The sequence below is a fragment of the Cariama cristata genome, unplaced genomic scaffold, assembly GCF_000690535.1.
Source record: "Cariama cristata isolate BGI_N322 unplaced genomic scaffold, ASM69053v1 scaffold4207, whole genome shotgun sequence".
NCBI lineage: Eukaryota > Metazoa > Chordata > Aves > Cariamiformes > Cariamidae > Cariama > Cariama cristata.
Genome location: NW_009624804.1, coordinates 108,999 through 131,565, shown reverse-complemented (window position 1 = coordinate 131,565; position 22,567 = coordinate 108,999). Strand labels below are relative to the sequence as shown.

Genomic DNA, 22,567 nt, shown 5'->3' with positions numbered 1-22,567 from the left:
CAAAATAAAACAAACCCCACCGCAACATTGTGGGCTTTTGAAATAGTTCTGCCTTATCTAGAAAGGCAACAGTTGTAAGAAATCTGAAGGGCTGAAATGGTGGTAAAAATATGACTGAGCCTCAGGGCTCCAGAACAGGAGGTGCTGAGCAGGAACCTTCCTTTTCCACAGCCTAAGAACAAAGGAGGATGCACTTCAGATCAAAGGATTAACAGAGTATTTTAGACAAGATGGATAGTGCTGCCTACTTTACTATATTTTTGCAGTTATATAGAAAGATTGATACTTTCTTCCTCTTTTTATAATGGCATGCAGGTCTTTCATATTAAAAATCTACCTCTTTCTGAGTTCTGCCAGAGTGAAGTTCCGATTTGCCATCATATGGTTGTAGCATTTGGATAGCTTTATTCACTCTCCTTTATCAAATCAGTTATAAGAGAAAATTATCTTCTTCAAGACCACATTTGTAGACATTTGTATGAATGGGATCTATGGGAGAGGTGGCAATATAACTGAGTTTTGCTGTGTTTGACCATCTTAAAGCTCCAAATACCAGAGACAGGTGCTGCATGTCCTTTACCCGTGCAGCAGACTATTGCAGGTTGTGTCCATCCTCGGTATCTGAAAGGCTTCTTCCTCATTATCACCTAAAGATGCAGAATCCCAACCTGGATAGTGATGGGAAAAGCCTTATGTGAGAGGAATTTCCTGTCAAGTTAAAGGTGGGCAGTTTCTGGTAATGGCTTGATCACTGAGTACAGTGTTGAATGCTCAGACAGAGGTCACATAAGTCTCAGTCTTCAGCTGACCTGAAGGCATGTGCATATGCTTGACAACCTCAAGCCCCAGAGCTTTATGAGCAAACTGTATTGGGCCCTCTTTATTGCTTCCCAGCAGGTGACTGAACCCCCTCAGCTCCTGAGACACTATGTCTTACTGTAAATCCATGTAGTGAGAGTCTTGAGACTCTTTTAACTGTATTAAAACTTTCAGAGTGATAAAGTAACTATTTCCTGTAAATTCCCAAACCATAAAACAAATAATAATAAGTCTTAAATGCTTGTTCTACACCATATTGCAAAGTCCTGTAGTCAAAAGTGGCTTAGAAACTTCAAGTACATTAAAATTAAATGGATGGGAAGCTCCTAAGTCACTTTCAAAAGTTTGATTTGGACAGTTTCATGTAATGCTAAGTGGAGCAATGCCTTCTCTAATCTTACTGGGGTGAGATGTGACTATGGCACTGGAAAGAATGGTGTCCTGACAGCTGGTCTAGGCAAAGAGGCTGCAGACAGCTGAGATGAGGAAGAGTGATCCTGTTGCCTGGTTAAGAAAAGCCTCATCAGAATATTTTACCGCATTGCTGAATTCTGCTTTGGTTACAGAAGAGCATGAGATAGTACATCTCCTTACAGTCATTCGTTATGAACCAGATTCTAGGAGTTTGATCTCTACCGCTTCTCGTGTATTCCTAAATTAAGCAGGTTTACTCTGAGTAAATGCATCTTAGCTTTCCTTTTTCACCCTCACATAGGTACACAAGGATTATCCCTCCTGAAACATAGCTAACAGCCATGCACTGTAATGCAACAGCCAAGAGCACATGTTCATATCTTCAGATGATCGATAATTCAATAGTTGTAAATTATTATGAACCTTCTTAATTGTTTCCCTTGTATTCCTTTGAACACATTTTCCTTTCACCATTTGTCAAGAGGAAGGAAAGTCAGTTTAGAAAAGGTTTAATGAAATGTTTTCTCCTGGCCTTGGCACATTCTGTCTTCTATAACCGTATTCCTTTGGGTCATATTTTCTCTAGAGTCCCGGAAAACAATTTAGTGAAAGTGAAGGATCTGTTGATTTACTATTGAAAATGGAATGTCAGCCTAAGTATCTTCAACTGTAATTTGCGAGTGACCACAACATAGAGACGAACAGTTCAATTAAAGGCAGTATGTTTTCAAGTACTGTTATATTTCTGTACACTTTGTACTGTTTATTATTTTGATTTCAGAATACTCATAATCAGTCTAACTGCTGTTCCCCTCCCTCTCAGTAACAGAAATAGCTCCAATAAACAAAGCTCGCCCTCTGTTTCCAGGATCATATTCCTCTCTAGCCATAGTACAGTATTTTAAATCATGCTGCAAGAAACACTCCCGTTGAGAGCCCAATTTCAGCCAAGCCTCTTCAGCCCACTGAGTTCCTTTTAACCCAGACACACTTTCAACAGAAATCACACCGTCTTTGCCTGGAAAGTCTTGTAAATCCTAACAAAACCCTCTGACATCCAGAAACCTGTAATTTAATGTAACAAGTCTAACCATTAATGCTGCAGTTCTTTTAAAATTACTGCTGTCCTTAGTTGTCCAACTATCTGCACCTGTGAACATCTAAAGGACAGCATTTTGCCTAGCATCTTTTATACTGATGATAGTTCAAACACTAATTGCATATACATGAGAAACCATGTTGCTGACTCCCTAGGCTCCCCTCACCATTAAGATATTACTGATTTACGTACAGACTCTTAGGTCACAAAATCTACATTGTTATTTAAAAAGTACATTTCACAATTGCGAAGAACACCCTGAAGATGATTCAAATAAAACTAACAAAGAAGCTTTTTTGTGAGTTCATGGACAGTCTGAAACAACAGCTCAGAGAATACACTGTCCCACAATTATCAAATGAGTGTTATCTTCAAGACATACACTTTTGCTGATGAGCCCCATCCTTGTTCCCACACAGTACTCTGGGTGTGACAGAAAAATAGTAGCTTAGGGCTGACTTAGGAAACTGCATGGCTGTCAGTCACTCTCTGTACACCAGTAGATGGGTAACAAGTGACCCAGGAAGACAGAGGAAGAGGCAGAGTGTTAGCTTTAGCTATAAGATATTTAGCCACTATAAATAACTATCAGCAATTTCAAGTTTGGTCAAGCACATTAGAGATCACTGTGATTAAGCATTTGAGCAATTTACACGATAATCTATTGATTGCCTGTGACATGGGTCACAGAGAGCATAAGATCAGATTCTGGTTTATCACTTCATTCCCTTTGATCTCCTGTAGCAGCACAGACTAAAATATTGGTTTAGATCCTAGTTAAAGATCTTTTTTTAATACAAAAATTTTGCTAGATGCAATAATTTCCCTTTGCCCAGTGGTCTTTGCCACCAGTTCTGGATTTGTGGGTATGTGTATTCATAGCATACATGTAGTATCTACAAGGAATAGGAAATGGTCTGGTGTTCCCGACTAAAGATGTATAAGGGAAATGCATTCTGCTTCAAACCCCGAGATGTTCAGCATCACACATGAAATCATCTGTGAGCAAAGAAAACGCTTCTTTTCAGGCACGCTGGAAGGGTTAATATAATAGCTGCTTTTACAATAGAAGCTAGAGCACGATTAGCCTGGTAAATGCTATAAATCAAGAAGCAGCTTGAAATTAGACATTAAATGTATTGGATGTTATTATAAAAAGAGAAATTGGACAATTTCCTTTCATTTCTATCTGAAAATGAGAAATCGTCCAGGTAATGAATCTCAGTGATCTCCTGAAATGCCTATGATTTCTTTGCAAGGTACTTTTCTGCTAAGATAAGGTGTGCATTTGATCTCTTGGAGTTAGTCACCATATCATTTTGCCTGAATGATACTAAACAAAGCTTATAAACATTGGTGCTTGATAACAAAATAAAAGACCAAAACACAGAGGACTTGAGCTTTCTGACTCCAACTGTGAAAGGCAGTCCTGGACAGCTGTTGAATCAGAGATTTTGCATCGCAATTGTGACTTGTGCATGACACGTACCCAACTCCTGCTATCAACTCTGTTGGTCTTCATTGGCCAGAGGGGTCCAGTTTTGGGCACAGTCTCCTAATATGGCAGACAGTTAAATCCCACCTCAACATACCTTGGATTTCCAGCTCCACGTGGTTATTGAAAACAGCAAAGGAAGGAAGGAAGAAATGAAAGATATATTTTTATTGCTAGAATATTTGGTACAGGAAAGAGGGAAAATTACATAGCAATAAGAAAGAGTCATGCCTTTCAGTTTACTAGGAATAAATAATAGGATGAATTTTCCACATACCAAAAACAGAATAATTTATAGGTATTTCCAGAAAATTATAAATAAACCTATAGCTTGGAATAGAAACCATCCAGCAGTATTTGTGACAATTAAAATATTTGTTTCATTATCTTTTAAAAAACTGTTGCTTTGATATGTCTGGATATGCAAAAAAAAGTTTTCTTCCATTAAAACGTATCTCCCTGTCATACAAAAGGTGGCTACTCTGCAGCAGTTAACATGATGAAGTTGTTCAAACTACAAATAAGGAATCAAAAAAAACTATCTGGAAATACTGCTAGGGAACATCTTAATTATCTGTGACTTTAGAACAAAACCGATTATTTACTACTTTCTACCAAAATATACCAAATTAATTTGGACCTATATCTCTAACTAGTCCACCAAAATTAAACTGGTGCAAGCATAAAACCAGTTGACTTCAAGCATATGCCAAAACTATGTTGCTTGAGGGTAAATAGAAGGTAGATAAAAATAACTTGAGCCTTTAAAAGTTTGAGATAAATATGTGGTATGAAATCCTGGCTCTAGAAAAAATGATCACATTTACTTTGCAGGTATTGATTGAGATACCTCTTAACTCTATTACTGATCAGATACTGTTGCTTTTTGCAAAATAATTGCTCTGGAAACTCATTGGACTTTCATATTTTAAGAACTGTGTAATACTGTCAAGCTGGCCCAAAAAATAGAAGGGTATGAAACTACTATGTTCTTCACATTTGTTAGGTTGCTTAATTTCCAAAGTGCGTACGTTCATTCTTCTCCCATTTTGCTTGACAAAGAATACTGGAATTTCTTCAGCAAGAAAATATGAAACTAATGTTTCATTTTGAAGGGATGAAAGTTTTCATCATGACTTAGAATATCATTTCAGTCTGAAAAAAAATTTCTCAGTCTTTCTCAGGTTTTTTTAAGGTTTCCTGTGGTTTTCCTTTCTGCTATTTCATACAGTGCAAGAACATTTACTTCCATTTTTAAACTATACATGTAGAAAAAGAAAACACATGTATCTTTTGTCTTCCAACAAGAAAAAAAGGTGCTAGCTGGGAAGAGAATTGGGCCTTAATAGTCTTACAAGGTATATAGGCTGCGATAGAAATATTCTTGTAAATCTAAACAAATAAAAGCATACGTTGGTATAACTGGGTGTATCTGGTTTTGCAGAGGAACTTAGTGACAGAAGAGAACTGTGTGACTTCAACTTTCATGAAGCTTTCAACTGTCGTGAAACATTCCTCTGGAAATTCTGAACTTTCTGTTCTTTTTTAAAATGCAGAGTGGAAGGAAAGCTCTGGCACCCTTGATAACAAACCTATCGAATTGTTCCAGAATTAGTTGAATGTGAAAGGTTAATTAAAGCAGATAGGAAGTAACCTAGGCTCTGTATGGCCGTATGGGCTTTTAGCATTTAGTAAACAGCTAATTACACTATAATACAGGCTTTTTATAGCGAATTATCAGTACAGAAACAGCCCAACAGTAATTTGCTAGTCAGTACATCTATGAGATTTAAATGAGAAAATTACCTCTTATCTCAGCAAAAAGTACTTCCTTTCAATGCACTTAAAAATACATTATCAGTTTCTACATTTTTTACTTCTTCAAAGAGATACACCATTTTGTTACATAATGACAAATAATAAAGGAATCTTGAAATTGTTCATAAAATTATGTTTTTTATAAATCCAAGATATTATCCATGTAAATAAATGTATAGAACAGCTGTTTATGAAAAAGTTTGTATATAAAGTGCTGTTTATGTAAAATACCCTAAACAGCAATCCTAAAAACCCATGCTTTGCTGATCTGATCTTACAAGTAGACAAGATGTTGTACACTGTGACCTTGAAACTTCCCAGTTGCCTTTGCTATTCACTTATCCATGTGTGTTAAAGCCTGGTCAGGGATCACAGTGTAGGTTTGGGTAGTCTGCCTGAATCTCCTGAGTCTTGATCAGTCCCTGAGCTTTTCTAATCTCCACCCAAAGGGATTCCTACAGATGCCATGCCAGCCTCTGTTTTCATTTTAGACACAGCAAAAGAGGCCCTGCTCTCCCTCTTGCCTGCTGCATCACCTAATGGCATGGACTTGATGGGTTGCATCCTCCGCCTCGTTCAATCCACACGTATTTCTTCCACCTTTCTGGAGGAATTCTAGCCCAAACCTCACCAGTTCTGCACATGTATGCATGTATATCCATGAGATGAGGAAAGCAGAGAAGTAATAAAATAATTTTAATTAAGTGAACCAGAAAATGAGATAACACTATTCTGTAGACTAGTGGTTAATATGTTCACTAGGGAGGTTTCAGCTCCTGTCCAAGTAAGTGTTTGTGTTTCACGTAAAGTGAGTCATCAACTAAAATAGGGTAATCTTCTGTGTAGTAAAGATCAGAATCCAGGTCTTCCAGTACCCTATTCAGTAGTCTACAGAAGAATGATTGCTTACATACTTTCTCACCTAGTGACCCTTACACATATACATGTATTTGAATTTACTTAAGATCAAGCCTTTAAAATAGACCAAAGATCATTATTTTTTCCTCCTGAAATCAGTGAGCCTACATTATCTCCCATCAATCTGACTGTTCTTTACTGATCTGAAGATCTCAGGCTTTATGTGACTAGCTCCCATTTTAAATGGGCACCATTTGGGCTCCTCAGTGCTTATATTCCTTTTGAAATTGATGCTTGGGCATGGTTTTACATTTCACTGATTCTGAAAGTATTAAAAAAAACTTCTCGGCACATAAAATGAGTTGCCAAATCTAGTTCAATTGCCATATCATAGTTTACCGAGCAAAAAAGTGGTATTATTTCCTTCTTTCACATCTTCAGAAATACTATTTTAATGCTTTCACATTGATAAGTAATAAAATCATCCATTTGCCTAACTTAATTCCAAAAGACAGTCTGCAGCCTACATCCTCTCTTATTTATGCTCAATGCAATCCTGGAAAAAGAAATATTATATTAGATTCTCTGTCAGAGCATTTCTTCTTATTGCCCTATCACTTTGAAATCTAAGTCATAATGGCTATGTGCCATTTTGCTATCACTTGCATTGAAAATCTGAATTATAAACAAGTGACAAGTTCTCCAATTTAGATTAAGCAAATGTCACAGTTTTCAATCCAATTTATTACATATACCTCAACTTGCACTACATGTACAGAAGAGAAAGAAGATGCATGTCCCAGAAAGGAGCAGTGATACTTTTAAAATATAAAATCAGTTAATTTTTTCTGAGTTTCACAGTATCTCTTGCCTTCCCAGTTTTGACTTTTAGATATCAAGCTCCCTTGGGCATTTGCTACCACACTCTGAGTTGTACCAATCTAAACAGACTGTCAGCAACCATTCTAACAAAAAACTATGCAAAATCCTTTCCAAAAAGCCTAATTTATTAATTGCTTTGTCAATAACTCTTCTCACTTGACCAGAGGAAAAGTTATATTTTACAGGGCTTTTAAAAAATTAAAGCAGCTGTGGTGATTTACAACTCAAGTCATATATACTCTCTCTGGTTCCCAACATTATACCTCAAACACAAGGCAAATCCTTTAGGTTCAAGAAGTACTGTCTCACAGTATTTACTGATTCATTAGGGTGCAGGGCATGTGGAATTTTAAGCACTAGACTTGCCTTTCAGCTATCTTGCTCTGTTCGGTAAGGTAGGAACCTGAAGCCAATGTGAAAGTATCACATATTTATGAATACACCGACAGAGCTATCGCATATGCCTGAAGTCACTAGCCATGGAGAATTACATAGAGCCCCAGGGAAGCTGAGTGGCAATGGATAAATGGGGACAGATCCTCAGCTGCTACAGGCTGTCATAACAACATTCATTTATTTTCTTGGCCTGTAGGCAGACGTATAATATGCTTTGGGGATCCCTGATTGAGGCAATTTCTCACTCTACTCTCTCACTTTGCCTCTTCATTATCTCATGCAAGCTATTGCTTTCATTGTCATCACTGCTTGAATTCAGATGTTGGCTCATAGTTGCTACATACAGTAGTTTATTCTCATTTTTACAGAAGGCAAAACCACAATGGGAATGAAGTGGAGTCCCTTTCTTAACCATAATGCAGCACCTTCCAACACACTGCAAAGCAACACAACAAGCATAAATAAAACTACAAATCTTTATAGTACTCTCCCTATCTCATCCTCTCAGCACTCCTTTTCCACAGCACTCATTTTAAATGGCAGCCAACTTCAACTGGTTGCTTCAGGCTTTATGCTCAAGCTACATATGGTTATAAGGAGAAGAAGGAAAAAAAAATTTAAAAAAACCCTAGAAGCTTTGAAGAGTGTCTCCAAATGCTATTGTAAAAAGATAAAGGCTTTAATTAATTAAAATGAAAGTGTTTTATCAACCTTAACTACAGTGTCACAGTTAATAAGTACTATCCCAACAAGGGGGTGACTAACCCTCCTCCTGGGTGCTTGTAAAAGGCTTGCAAGGACTGGTGCAGGCAGCATAGAAATCTCAAAACAGCACATGTTTAGGAGAGAGCCTCCAGCAAACCAGACAAGAATGTCAATTCAGTTCATTACCAAAAAAAAAAAATTTTGAAATTTTTGACTTGAGATGGATGGAATTACCAGAATCAAGAGGTTTGTAGTCACAGTTAAGTTGCTGACACAACGGAAAAAGCTAGCATTGACATTTGAAACCTTTGCTTTCCCAGAATAAGTATTTGCAAATGTAAAATCCGTGCCTGGTTTTTCCTAAATTCTTCTGAATACAACATATACATAGATTTGCATTATGTCATAAGTTGAAATTCACCTATGTTAGGGCACCAGACCTGGGCTTCTGGCTCATTTATATTCCACTTAAGCTCTTATTCTCTCCAAATGAATGCATTTATTACCAAGTCATGCGTATTTAAAAATGTGAGACTACTGAATTCAAGAGTGAAAAAGCAAGCCTAACATTTGTATTTAGTGTACTTTCTGAACTCTAGAAAGGGACTTTACATACTGTGAAATAAGGATAGTTCCTATAGTTCTGGATAAATACAGCAACTAAGGTGAAAGTATCTATCTTTGTTGTTGTTGTACAAGTAAAACTCTCCTGCAACCAAATAGGAAAAGAAAAAACTGAGTAACATTCTATTAAAGCTATATACTGCTCAACAATCACTGTGTGACTAGCAGAACTTACACTATCATGGATGACATCTGGTCCAAATTTGCCACTAGAAAATATTTTTTTCCCTCCAGAACCTCTGTAGTACAAAGAGTTGGAGAGTGTCTGTGAGTATGCACACCTGCACATTTGTATCAATAACAGTTTTTGTATTGTCTAGCATTATAAACAGTGCAAGTACAGATCAGTACCTATTTTGGAGACAGCAAGTTTTTTTATGAATGGCCTAAATATTATTTGAAACAGCCACATGAGATCTAAATGTATTGCCTGAAACCGGTAAAGATGGCCAAGTTTCTGAAGGAAGGACTATATTGCAAAAGACAATTTAAAATTAACTGAAATCTACGTTGTCTAAATTAAACAGTGCAATTATCAGACCAAGATTATAGTGGAATAAAACAATTCACGAATTAAAAACAACGTGGAATGAGATAAACATTAGATGATGACAGTGAGCATACTTTTCCAGCACTTCCATATAGCCACTCTCTGTCAAAAAGACTGTTACGCTTTAATTGATATTTACTATATCAGGAGCGTATAATCTATATAGGTTTTTTTAATGGTAGAGTAACAAAATTAAATAAAATGGGTGTCTTTTTGAGTTATTTTTTTATTCTTTGTTATTGAGAAGCAAAGTGTTGCAAAAGAAATGAAAAGCTAAATTTTCCATTAAGCAGTGTTTTAGAACGTTGTCTTCACAAATGACACTACTGTTTATCCTGCTGTATTTAAAGTGGCTTTAAAGAATGTTTTGACATGAATGTGTAGAGGTGTTTCTCTGCCATTAAAACTGAAAGGGTAATAATTGTTGACACTGCACACATCAGGCAAAGAAAATTTAGGCAAAACTCTTCCATTTTAGTACATAACATTTTACTCAGTCTGAGACTTTTCCCTAGATTCTTCCTTTATAAAGCTTGATTTGTAATTTCAAATGTAAAAAGGTGAATGCCAGAGTTGGCAAAATTTAATGAGTATGCATCCGACCTGAAAATAAGTAACAAATAAAGACAAAATAAAAGCATTTTTTAATTTCATAGCAGGTCTTTTTTCTATATTTATGACTATGTTACCGCTGAGCACTCTGTCCTACAATATCTACTTGTAGATGAGGAAACACGAAAACATGCTATCAATGCTTATTCAGATTACCAAGTGCAGTGTATCTGCTTATGAATGTAGTGACCTCAGCTCTCAAGGCCATTGTGCTGCATGGTTAAGACCATTTCAAGAATTCAGAAATGCCATTTTGATTTACCCTTTGATAAAACAATTGTACAGCATGTCTTTGACGGTATATTCTCCAATATACCATATATCTGTTTTATATAGCCTTGGGTCAATCAGTCCATACAGGTCCTTACTATCACTTCCTGCTGTTCTGAGCATTTCAGACAGAACTTAAGTGAACATATTTCAAACTAGGAATTAAATATGAACTTAAGCAACACAGCTGATTTACAAACTGCTTGTGAAAAGAGCAGTGACAGCTTTCATGCAAGGTACCTCATCACCAGTTCTCAGCAGCAAAGCCAGTAGCATTTACTCAGCATGTTTTGGTTGTAGTATACATTGAGCTTGACCAGCATTACTCTTCACCTACAATGGCTATACACAGAATTGCTCCCAGCACCAGCTTTATACAATAAATTTCAAATGTCAATGCAAAAGATGAAGTGCATGGTATGTTTTTTTTTCCTCATGCTGTAAGCCCAGGGAACTTAGAGTTGGTCATCTCATTATTTAGACTAATGCCTCAGGAGCATTTAATGTTTTACTTTGGGTTAATCACATTAGCAATAATGTAATGCATCTACAACGGTCTGGGCTTCTTTCCAAAGCTGTGTTGTTTATGTTCAAGGGAAATAAAGGAACAGACACCTAAAGTGATTCAGAGAACAAACATTTTACTGCTCAAAAAATCATTGACATAATTCACTGGAGGGAACTGTTATTTCCAAGCCAAGAATTAACTAGCCTCATCTGAAGGAAATTGTCAAAATATATCTGAGCACAGTTTCTTTTCCTCATGCAGCAGATCTTTTGTAAAATCAGTTCTCATTTTTCCTGGCTGGCAAAGCTTATTAGTAGTCTAAGTAAGATGCCAACAAAATGGCCCTAATTCCTGACTTTTTTCTTTTTCTTTTTTTTTTTTTTGAAAGCTGTATTCTTCTCCATAGAGTTTATAAAAGTAGCAATTAGGACACTTGCCGTGTGCAAAAATTATACTTCTTGTAATGCAGTGGCATTTCTGTCTTATTGTGTTAAGTGAAAATGCATTTTTAATAATGTTCCAGGGGGGGTTATTAATATAGTTTCAGAATTGTTTACAGAGCATTTGATCTATAGACTTCCTCACAGCACAAGGAGAGGTATGGCAATAATACTGAATTTCTTAAAGCATGTGGAGGCTGATCAATATTGTGTTTTGCATACTACCTCTTATTGAAAGGATGATACAGAGGTGCATTTGTATGTCTATACCTCTCCACTTTGCAACATCTTAAGTTAAAGCAAAAAAGCACCTGCCATCACCAGTAGCTCCTTCCATCTGCATGATCACTTGACCTGAACACATGGGGGCTGCTATCAGTCCCAATAGGTGCTATTCAAAATGCAAGATCATTTGGGTTATAGCAAGGGAAATCAAAACATACTTTTTTTTTTTTGCAAAACAGTTACAGGGTAAAGAGTTTGGATGGGAAGTATCGCAGTCACCTCATGACAGCCTTACCACTCTGTGCTGTGATCCAGTAATATTTCAAAATCTCAACTTTGTTGGGATTTACTGGTTGGCACTCAAAAGAAATAACCTCATTACTACCAAAAGAGGTTTCAAATCCCATCCTTTCTCCTAAGTCAATGCTGCAGCAATGCTATAATATGATATCAAGGTATCCTCTTATTTTAAGAGTCCCACTTCTCACCTGAGACATAAAACTCAGGTCAAAACTAAATAGCAAAATGCAGCCTTACTGAGAAAATGATAATTGCACTGTATATCCCAGCTAATATCATGCACATTTACCATGTCTAAACTTCTCTTGCAGTTCTAGAAAATTACTCAAGTTACATTATTTTTCATGTGTTAGTATTTTTCAGTTTCTCTAATCGTAATGTAGTATTCCTGAGTGATATGACCTTGTAACTACATTTTTCTCCAGAGGTGTCCGCATCTCAACTGAGTCTGAATAGATTTTTTCCAATTTAGAACAAACGCAATTTTTAATAATTTTATAACATTTTAATATTAAAGAATCTACTGTTAGCATGAGAGTTTAATTTTAGAAAGCTTCTGGTAGCAATAGAGTTATCCTGAGTTTTAGATTTGTGGAGGGTTTGGGTTTTTTCTGTAGCTGAGATTAAAAACAAAAATTTAGGAGGATTACAGTCCTTTCAAGCTTTCCCATCCTTTGCCCATAAATCTGTGTCTGATTGCCTACAAGTAATCACATACCTATTCAATAAGTAAACAGCATAACTGAGAAGGGCAGTGACTATTAACTGGCTGCGGTCATGTAACCTTACGACACTGTTCTGGACTTTCTGCTCTTCTTGCTCTTCAAAACAAGAGGGAGCCTATGCACAGAATTTAAATGACTGAAAAACAGGCAGTAAAGTCCTTACCTCGTTCTATAGATCTCAGTTTTTACATAAATGAGCTGCATGAAACTATCGGTTTCTTTCACTAAGAAAATAGCAAATGACAGCAATACCAGGAAATGCCATATACCAGTCAATCTGTTAATGAAACCGACATCAGATGAGTGATGCCAGCACAATGATAAGTGGAAAATTAAAATGACCACCACATCCCTGTATAGCTCAGGAATGCTGAGAGATGGCAAAAATAATAAGGAAAGTCTCTTTAAAAACATTCAGTGCTGGTGTAACTTTGCTCCGTTTGAAGTCAATGACACCAGTGGCATTGGCTTGAATGGGAGCAGTTAGGTCCATGCTGAACACCTTGTGGAAACCTCCCCTTGCACTGCAATTCCAAGTCTACACAAAAACCTTTAGAAAAAGTAAGGATGAAGAAAAACTGCTGTTTTGGGGCAGGGGGAGGGGAACGACTGACACAGAGGCACATGACACACAAGCCAGTCCTTACTAAGGAACGGGGAACAGAACAAAGCTTTGCTGAACTGCTAGAGGGATCCGAACGTTACCAGGTTCCTAGAAAAACAACTGCATCTGAGATACATGTTTTCCAGATAAGGATATAGAAAAGGGGGAAGAATGGTGGAGTTTTCCACATACTTTAAAACACGAAGTTTATTACTCTAAATTTGGACTACTAAAAATATCATTTTATAAAAGGCTTTTCTTCTCCCTAAGGCAAGAGTAAAAAAATAAAACATGATAGTGAATTGTTACTCGGCAAAGCAGAGCTATAAATGGCAAATTAGAAGGTGATAGCTGGACCACATACCACAGTGGAATGAAAGGTACAGGAACAACATATGACTATAAGCATATATAAATAGGAAAACCAAAACTAAAGGGAAAACCAAAAATGAAGGGGGTGGGCGGGGAGCAAAGTGAGAGATTGTTTCAGAGATGAGACATCAGTACCAAAAAGCAGCAAAATAGTCCTGATCATCTGATGTCCTGAGTGGATGTTTAACATTGCCGCCAGGGGTCTGTAGGTTTCACTAGCTGTCTATGGACCACACACTGAAGATACTTAATCAGTCAACTCTTGTGAAGTCCAAGAAAACAGTTCTAGAGAAAGCACTGAAATCAAGTTTCTCACACACTCACCTAGTATCAGAGGCAGGAAGCAACTGTGAGTTTGGATCCCTAAAGACTGCACACACGTACATGTATACACAAATGTAAAATGGCCTTGCCCTACATTTTTCAGAATCAAGCTTTAAAATGGGAATCATATGCAGCCCATTGCCTGAATCAGTAAAAGTCATGAACTAACTTGCAGCAATGTGGTGCAAGTTAGATCTGCTTAGTTAGCTATAACTAGTATGCCATTAGGGCGAAGTAAGTATGCAGAGTGAGTTTGGCAAAACCAGCAGCTGCTATTTTTCCAATTCGACATGGAATCCAATGTAATCAATGTAATTACTGTGTCAGTTACTTACTAACATAAACACACAACTTGCATTTTCTATCCAGATAGACTTGGTAATCTTTGGTGTAATATGCCTGCGTGTTATAATGAACAATATAACAAACACCTGTTATTCTACACCGAGAATCTACTACAATAATCTTTTCTTAAATCTGAAAACAAGTCCCAGTTCTTATATTGTCGCCATACAGAAGTTCATGTTATTTTGGTTGCTGCCAAATTTCACACTGATCTTATACCAATTCTATCCAAATGCACTAATAGTACTACAAATGATGATTTCTAAAAATTCCACAGGAATTAAATGATGCTCCTTTTAGTCAACTTTGGTTCATATTTTTAAGAAGTCTGATTCCTCACTACAGGTGTATTCACACAGCACAATAACATTCATAATCTACTGTGTGTGCCAGAAGCATTACAAGGACATAAATCACTGCTTCTTAGAACTCCTGAGCTGGAGTGCCATGCTGTCATTATTATAAGACATCTGATATTGCATTCTGCCATACAGATGTACCTTGATACTTCAAAGTGACCAAACTGTTTCAGCCTCCCTCTAATATCAAGATAAAATAGAATTAACAGAATAGAGAATCAGATACCAGATATCTAAAGATCCAGTTCATCATTCTAGTTACTATCTGCATAAGTGCATGATGTAAATGTAAATGTAAGCCATCATCTATTTTTAAATTTTAGCATTTTACTTCACACTGCTGCACAGCTGTAGGGAAGTGATTGGTAAAATTTTTGCAGCGACATTATCCACAATTTCACAGTCTTTTTGATACTTAAGATCACATCTGGAGACTATAATTTGCAGATCTCTTAGCACTACAGTTCCTTCTTCAACCTTATCTTCATGCATCACAGCCCTTCTTTACTTGGAAGGCATTTATACAGTTACCATATTAATTTAATTGCCAACTCTGCAACCAAGTAGTTCTCCACATGTCCATCAAAAATGGAGCATAGACCTTGACCATAGGACTAATGTTTTGCAGTAGCATTTCCCAAAAAAATTATCTTACCAGTTTTATGAAATTGCAAGTTCAAAAGTCAAACTATGGCACACTTACCCCTTACTCGCATAATTCTACAGGTTCCATTTCAGTATGTTGTGCATATAAGATAGAAAGCATTAGCCACATGACAAAGAGCTGTCATAACCATTTAGGAAGCATCGTTTACCTGATAATTTATTTTAATCCTTCTCAGCATGAAATTAAACTGATTTGTTCTTTCTGCTGTAAGACACAAATGATTATTCTTGCCTTAAACTAAAGTGTTTTCATTTATTAACAAAATCGGCTTGAGCTGAACTTTGAAGATCCATACTTGTGCCATAATTCTCCATGGGGTTTATGTCAATCAAAATATTGTGCTATGAAAAAGCAGATGTTTTTGACAGCATCAGTCCATAGCAATAGCAATATGCCGCAGCAATATAGCAATCTAGAAGCAAAAGCAGATTCCAGGTGTCAGTTTGTTAGGAATATACATCACACTTACTGCCACATGGACAAGATTAATGGCCTGAGCAATCATTATTTATCCTGAAGGCTTTTTAATTTCAATTGTAATGATTTATTAGAGATGGTGAAACAATCTTTTTTTGGAGTTTGCTCATGTTTCTAGTCTTTACAGTTAATAATTCTGGACTGAATGCAATATGCTGATGATGGATATCTGCAAGCTTCAGATTTATTCATGCAAAAATATGCAAGACTCCTGTTGCAAATGCAGTTTAAAGGCCATCTTTGAAAATTGGGTTATAAATCACTTACTCAAAAAACCCTTCCTGGTATGTGCAGGTTTTGAGATACAAACTGAGGCTTAAAGACTGTTTTAGCTACAATGAGACAGCGAGTGGAAGGCTGAGGCAATTGCACCAAGGTGCTGAGTTCTTCCAGTAAAACCTTTGACAAACAAAGAAGCCAATATTGTTATTAATTATTTTACAGCAGCACTCCTAGGGCTTTAAACAAAATCATAGCTCTGCTAAGCTAGATTTTGTACAAACATAATGAAGGATGTGCACTTACAAGTTACATACACAAAACAGATGAGCAATGAGGTGGAGGAAGTATTATTATCCCCATTTTATAGTATGAGGCCAGAAACAGAAAGAGATGCCAGACTTTTCACCTCCTGAATTGCCTTTGTTTCCCCACTGATCTAGCAAAGGAATTAGAGGAGACAAAGCTAATTCTGACCCTTATCTGACAGTTCTATAATATCATGTTTCATCAAGTACACATTCACCATATACACTCAGATCAGGGAAGATTGTTACTCACATTGGGATATATTTCTCTTGTAAACTTTCCAAAGACTGATGTTTTGTTCATTAAATAATACAATTACAAACAACTGTTTCTTGGGACTTCAATGGTGCTTGAAATTGAAAGATATTTGGTAGGACAGGACAATATCAGCAGGACAGTGGATAGTGCCACCACCCATATCATTCTCAGGCCAGTATTTATGGCACTTCTGAGAGGGGTGGTGTGGAATCACCTCAGTTGGAGGTAACTGATGAAACCAGACTTCCCAGTTCTTTGCAGGATACTGGAATTGATCAGTCATTAAATAAAAAGGGGATGGAATCAACTACATGCTCTCAGGACATCTTTTCAAATAAAAGCAGTCCTGGCTGCCTCATCCAGAGCTCAGCTAACCAGTGAGGTGCAAACTAGATTATGTGGGACTGCAAACAAGATTCAGCTTGCACAAACCAGGCTCCATTCTGCAAATACAGAAAGCCTATACAGACCCAGAAGTAAAATTTCAGTAATTAGAATTCAGATTTCAGAGAAATACCTCTATTTACAGATTTCTTGGCACCTAAAGTGAGGGAGGGCTGAGAATCACACTTGTAAGTATAGACACCAAAAATTCTGCTCTGCATGCCTAGATCCTCATGAAGACATGAGTCTATATGTTTTTCTGTGGCTTTACTGTAGAAAGCAGAGATTTTATCCTACAACATTGACTTTGTGGTGATTTGAAGTGAGGGAATTAAAAGTTTGCAAAGCTTGAATAGTGATTTACTACTCAGTATTCCTATGGATTAGTTTTGTATTTCTTACTACTGGTTCCCTTGACAATTTGGGATTTATCTTTCCATCCATTTTCATTTCAAACCACATAAGAAAAGATGTTATCAACTACTTTGTATTCAGTGACAAATTCCTCCTCTTATTACCAAATGCATTCTGACTGTTGCTAAAAAAAATCTGCACTTGATAGCACATGGGGATTTAAATACCATCAACTGTAAAGGGTACTTCTGCAGACTAATGCACAGTTCCTAGAAATCCTTAGGTCTAATTGCTAGAGACCGGCTGAAGTCACAAGCTTGACTTCCAGATTTTGAATACAGCAACTTCAAACAATCTAAATCCAGGTGTTGGTCCAGCCATTATTTAAAAACAAAAAAATCCACCCACACCTACCCACCCCCCCACACCCCCCAAAAAAAGACCCAAAATAAAAACAACACCACAGAGCAGCCTTCGAGTTTTTGAATTCCTTCATACCTAGGGCATTTGAATCCAAGACATTACTAAAGCCTATCTAAATACACAGAGTAGATAAACTCCACTACACTACAATATAGATCTGATTAAAAAGTCATGACATTTGTTATTATGGAAGAGAAGTCATCCTACATGTTTAACGTATAGAATAAAAAGATGAAAAAATAGAAACGCAAAAATAAAAGCATACAATATTCAGAAGAGCCAAGAAGAAATGAACAAGTAATAGAGAGCAATGAGGGAAGTGGGACAGAAGGACAGAAAAGGGAGACTGCAAGAAGTAAAACAAGATAACAGAAGAAAAGAGACAGTTGACAGCAAGAAAGGAAAAAAAAAAATACTAAGAAAATATTTTTCTGACCATCCATTAAATCTTCTCACAGAAATGGAAAAGTGAGAAGGTTAAACAAGAAAGAATATTTATACAAATATTAGCAACAGAGTATTTCTTAGAGATCTTCATAGTAATTTATACAAATTTTAAGTTTGCAAATTCTAGTGGAAATAGCATTAGATCTAGCAGGTCTTTTAAGGAAGTAAACTTGAAGTGCGTATCTGTGCTTAATTTCAGTTGTCTTAACTGTCTCATATAATTTGTTATGCTTTGTTTTTTCAACATTTGCAATTTAAAAATAGCATTCTAGTTCATGTCAAGTATATCAGAGATAATTATAGCAGACCATGATTTTCAATGCTAGGTGCCTGATGTTAGGATCCCAAGCCTACGTTTGGATATGAAATAATTAGCCTCAATTTCAGAACTGACTGAACTGAGTCTGCCTAGTGCATACTTAATAAAATTGCTAATATTCATATTAATACAAAAATGTATTGCTATTTTAATGCATTAAAAACTTCTCCCATAGAATACAAAGAATGATCTGGGGTCCCTTTCCCAAGGGCTTTTAAATCAATAGGTAAGAATGTGCTACCCACACTAATTTCCAGTAACGAGATACTATTCCATAAGAAAAACAGCAATGGCATCTGTCTGTGTGTTTTAAATGAGAGTAGAGACCAGACTAAAGGAAAACATCATCTGTGGCTCTGTAGCGTTCATAGAATCAGAGAGTTGTTCAGGTTGGAAAAGACCCTTAAGATCATCAAGTCCAACTGTTAACCTAGCCCTGCCAAGCCCACCACTAAACCATGTCCCTACACATCTTTTAAATGCCTCCAGGGATGGTGACTCCACCACTTCCCTGGGCAGCCTGTTCCAACACTTGACAACCCTTTTGGTGAAGAAATTTTTCCTAATATCCAACCTAAACCTCCACTGGCACAACTTGAGGCCATTTCCTCTCATCCTATTGCTTGTTCCTTGGGAGAAGAGACCGACTCCCACCTTGCCACAACCTCCTTTTGAGTAGTTGTAGAAAGTGATAAGGTCTGCCCTCAGCCTCCTCTTCTCCAGGCTAAACAACCCCAGCTCCCTCAGCCACATAGAAGCCTTCTTAGATTTTTCATATATGAAAAAGTAAAGACGGAAGTGTGATTTCATTAAACATTTATTGCTGGGTTTTTTTCTGGCTTTAAATGTAATACTCCCGTTAAGATTTCATGTGAGTATCTTCATATGTGTCATATTATAATAATCTATTTTCTGCAGGATAAACAAGGCAAAACAGCTAGCTATCTCTGTTACTATAAGGATTAGAAATTATACATGCAGAGAAACTTAAGCACACCACAAATTCTGCAAAACTCTGTAAATCTAGGGGTTTTTTTCTATGCCAGTGGATTCCTGTTGTCAATATGATTACTTAGTAGGTGTATCACTGTTCTGAAACAATATTACAGCCAGATACTCTGATTCCTATTGGCCCTATTGCCTACTCTTCTGCACATTTGCTATTACTGTCCTCTAAGTCCCGGGTGAAATGTTTTCTGTTGTCTTAGAGTTCATGCTATAATAAACGTATCACAACTCCAACACACACAATCAGTCAGAACTGGCCGTTTCTCAACTCCAGTAAGTTCAGAACTGCATGAAGGCTAAATTACTTCTGTCCCAGGAGACTGATTCTTTGAGGTCAAGTCAAGTTCATTAAGGAGAAGCCAGTTTGGGGAAGTTTGTGTTGTAGCCTTGCCTTCCAGCTGCACTTATCAGGCGTAAATGCTTTGAATCTTCTTATTTCCAGAACTGTGCAGACCCTTAACTACTGTACTGCCGGTGTTTTTCTGTATTGGCCAAATAGTGTGGCTGGTGAACACATCTAGTGAATAAGCGTAGTGTAATAAACAGGGCATGTAATTGCATTTAGAAGACTGGGAATCTCTTTCTGATTCTGACCTGTTTTATGAGTTTGGGACCATCACACCTGCATTTGTGCCATTGTTTCAGCCTTCACATCCCGCTGTACTTATGCTGTACACTCTGCAGTGCAGGGCTGTCTCACACTGCTTAGTTTTACATTGCCAAGCACAGATAAGGCCCTAGACACCACTGTTCTGTACATGACAACAACAAATCCAAATATCAGACAGATGGTTAAACCTCTATGTAATGTTTCTTTTTCTTTTCCTACATAAATGTTTCCATTTTAATGAAATGGAAAGTACCTAACTTGCTTTACTCCAGACTAATGAATAGGTTATGCCACCAGAAGCTTTTTCTAGCAATTTAAAGAACAACAAAAAAAAAAAAAAAGGAAAAGAAACAGGTATTTATTCTGTCTCCTTGTTGAGTCAGCACCAGGATCATTATTTTTAATAAAAAGATAGAAATATCTATGCCTGAAGGACTCAGATTTGTTGAAGCTCAAGAGCTATGATAGAAACAAACGTCTCTTTCTCTTCCATTCAGTATTTACATATAAAAAGCATCTATTTTGCATACAGTTCCTGTCATTGTCTCTGACTGAATAAGAGTGTATGCATAATATTTACAGGAAAAAATGCTGAGGCATGTAATTGTTAATATTTAATATTATTTTAAAATCTATTTTGATGTGTTATTACCAAAAGCAAAAATATACTCAAGAAGGAAGACTGTCAGAAAAACAGTAAAGTGGCCTTAAATAAATATCTAGTGAAATTTTCTCTGCATCAGTAAATTCTGTATTAGCTTGGTGGACCTGATACTATGTGGGAGCTTGTGAGGCATTCAAGGGCTGTTGGTCACCCTAGCTGTAGGCTTCAGATTCCACCGATAAGAAGGTTCATTATTCATCATCCCTCACTGCTCTCCTTCCTTTCTTGGTGTGAACATCAGCACAAGCCTCTGTTGTTCAACTCATAACATTTCTCAGTTGCAGTTCTCGTGAGTATCAGCCATATTCAAAATATGCCAACTCTTCTACCACATCACTTTTAACAGCCAATTTTTTTTTTTCCTTGTCCATATTAGTAACATGTCAACCAGGTTCTCATCATCTTGTACATCACCCACTACAATCTCCTCCCCCCTCTGGTCTGCTTCCCTGTACCTCGTGTGTCAAGTAAAGCCCTTTCCAAATGCTACAAGCTCTCCATAATGCAGCACAGCCAAGAAACGCCTGAGTCCTGCAGTCCTGTCCTCCACATACCTCTGTAACTCCAGTTCCTCCTCAACACCTCTCCTCTGCCAGTAATTAAAGATTTCACAGCACAGGTTAATGACTTGATTGTCTCTCCCCAGTTATGGATCAGAGCCAGGTTAAAAATCTAGTCTCAGGTGTTATGAGTGGCAGTTAAAAAGAATCTCAAGTTTCCTAAAAAACTTAAGAACTTCCTTGATTAAAAAAAGTGATCTTAATGTTTTGCCAGCTCTTCTCCGCATTTCTCACCTAGCAGGAAATGAATGGTTCAAGAGAAACACTTGTACCCTCAAAGCTCTAATATACATCAGATCATTACCATATGTCTTTGTTTTGGGCTTTTTTTAACAGAGTTGGCATAGATCCGGATGAAGATCTGAAAGCAGAAGCTGCAAGCCAGGTATGTCAGGATTTGAGACATACATGCTGAATTAAAAACTGTTCAATTGTTGTCAGGTCATGTTTGTCAAACACAGTGTTATCACTGAAAATGTTTAAAACAACAGGTTGAAAATAAAAAGGAGCTGCAAAGTATATTGTACAAGGTACAAAGAGAGGAGATGTATATTTTTTTCAACATGCATGCACTCATGAAAATTTTGTAACTAAAAATGTTACAGAGTTTTGAAGAAAATTACAAATAAACAAGAAGATATCCTGTGAGGTCTAATAAACAAAATAATAGAAGTTTTGCCTTGATAAATCCAAATATTTATCACCTTCCAAATGCTGCATTTATGGAAATGAGACCTCTCAGAAAAATCTTTAATCCCCTGGAATAAAAAAAGTAGAATGTATAGTAGGTCAGTTTTCTGAAAATATTTTTCAGTTATTTTTCACATGGAAACCTAAGTACATTGTGAACTTGAAAACTTTAAGCTAAAGGAGGCTATTTAGCAAGCTGCAGCTGTAACCTTCCCTTTTTTGTCATACATGTATGGCATTGTTTCAAATGCAGCACTGCCTGCAACAGCAGAAATCCAGAGAGAGTCAATACAGAGACACAATATGTGCTTCAGAACAGCAGTACGACTGGGGTGAAGCAACACTACACTTGACAAGTTTCCAAAGCAAAAAGCAAAAAAGTGCCTAATACCAACCGTGTTCCTGTTTCTAGGTAATACCATGCCATGCACTCT

At 36.9% G+C, this 22,567-nt stretch overlaps 1 protein-coding gene across 1 annotated transcript in view; it reads left to right on the top strand.

Annotated features, from left to right (window-relative positions):
• The window catches only part of SLC9A9 (solute carrier family 9, subfamily A (NHE9, cation proton antiporter 9), member 9), a gene marked incomplete at its 5' end in the record, with an annotated part of 160,082 nt that overhangs the window by 81,140 nt on the left and 56,375 nt on the right, over window positions 1-22,567 (top strand). Inside the window, one exon of the mRNA XM_009703308.1 lies at window positions 21,780-21,828. Coding sequence (XP_009701610.1) covers window positions 21,780-21,828 — 49 coding nt within the window. The remainder of the gene's footprint in view (window positions 1-21,779; window positions 21,829-22,567) is intronic.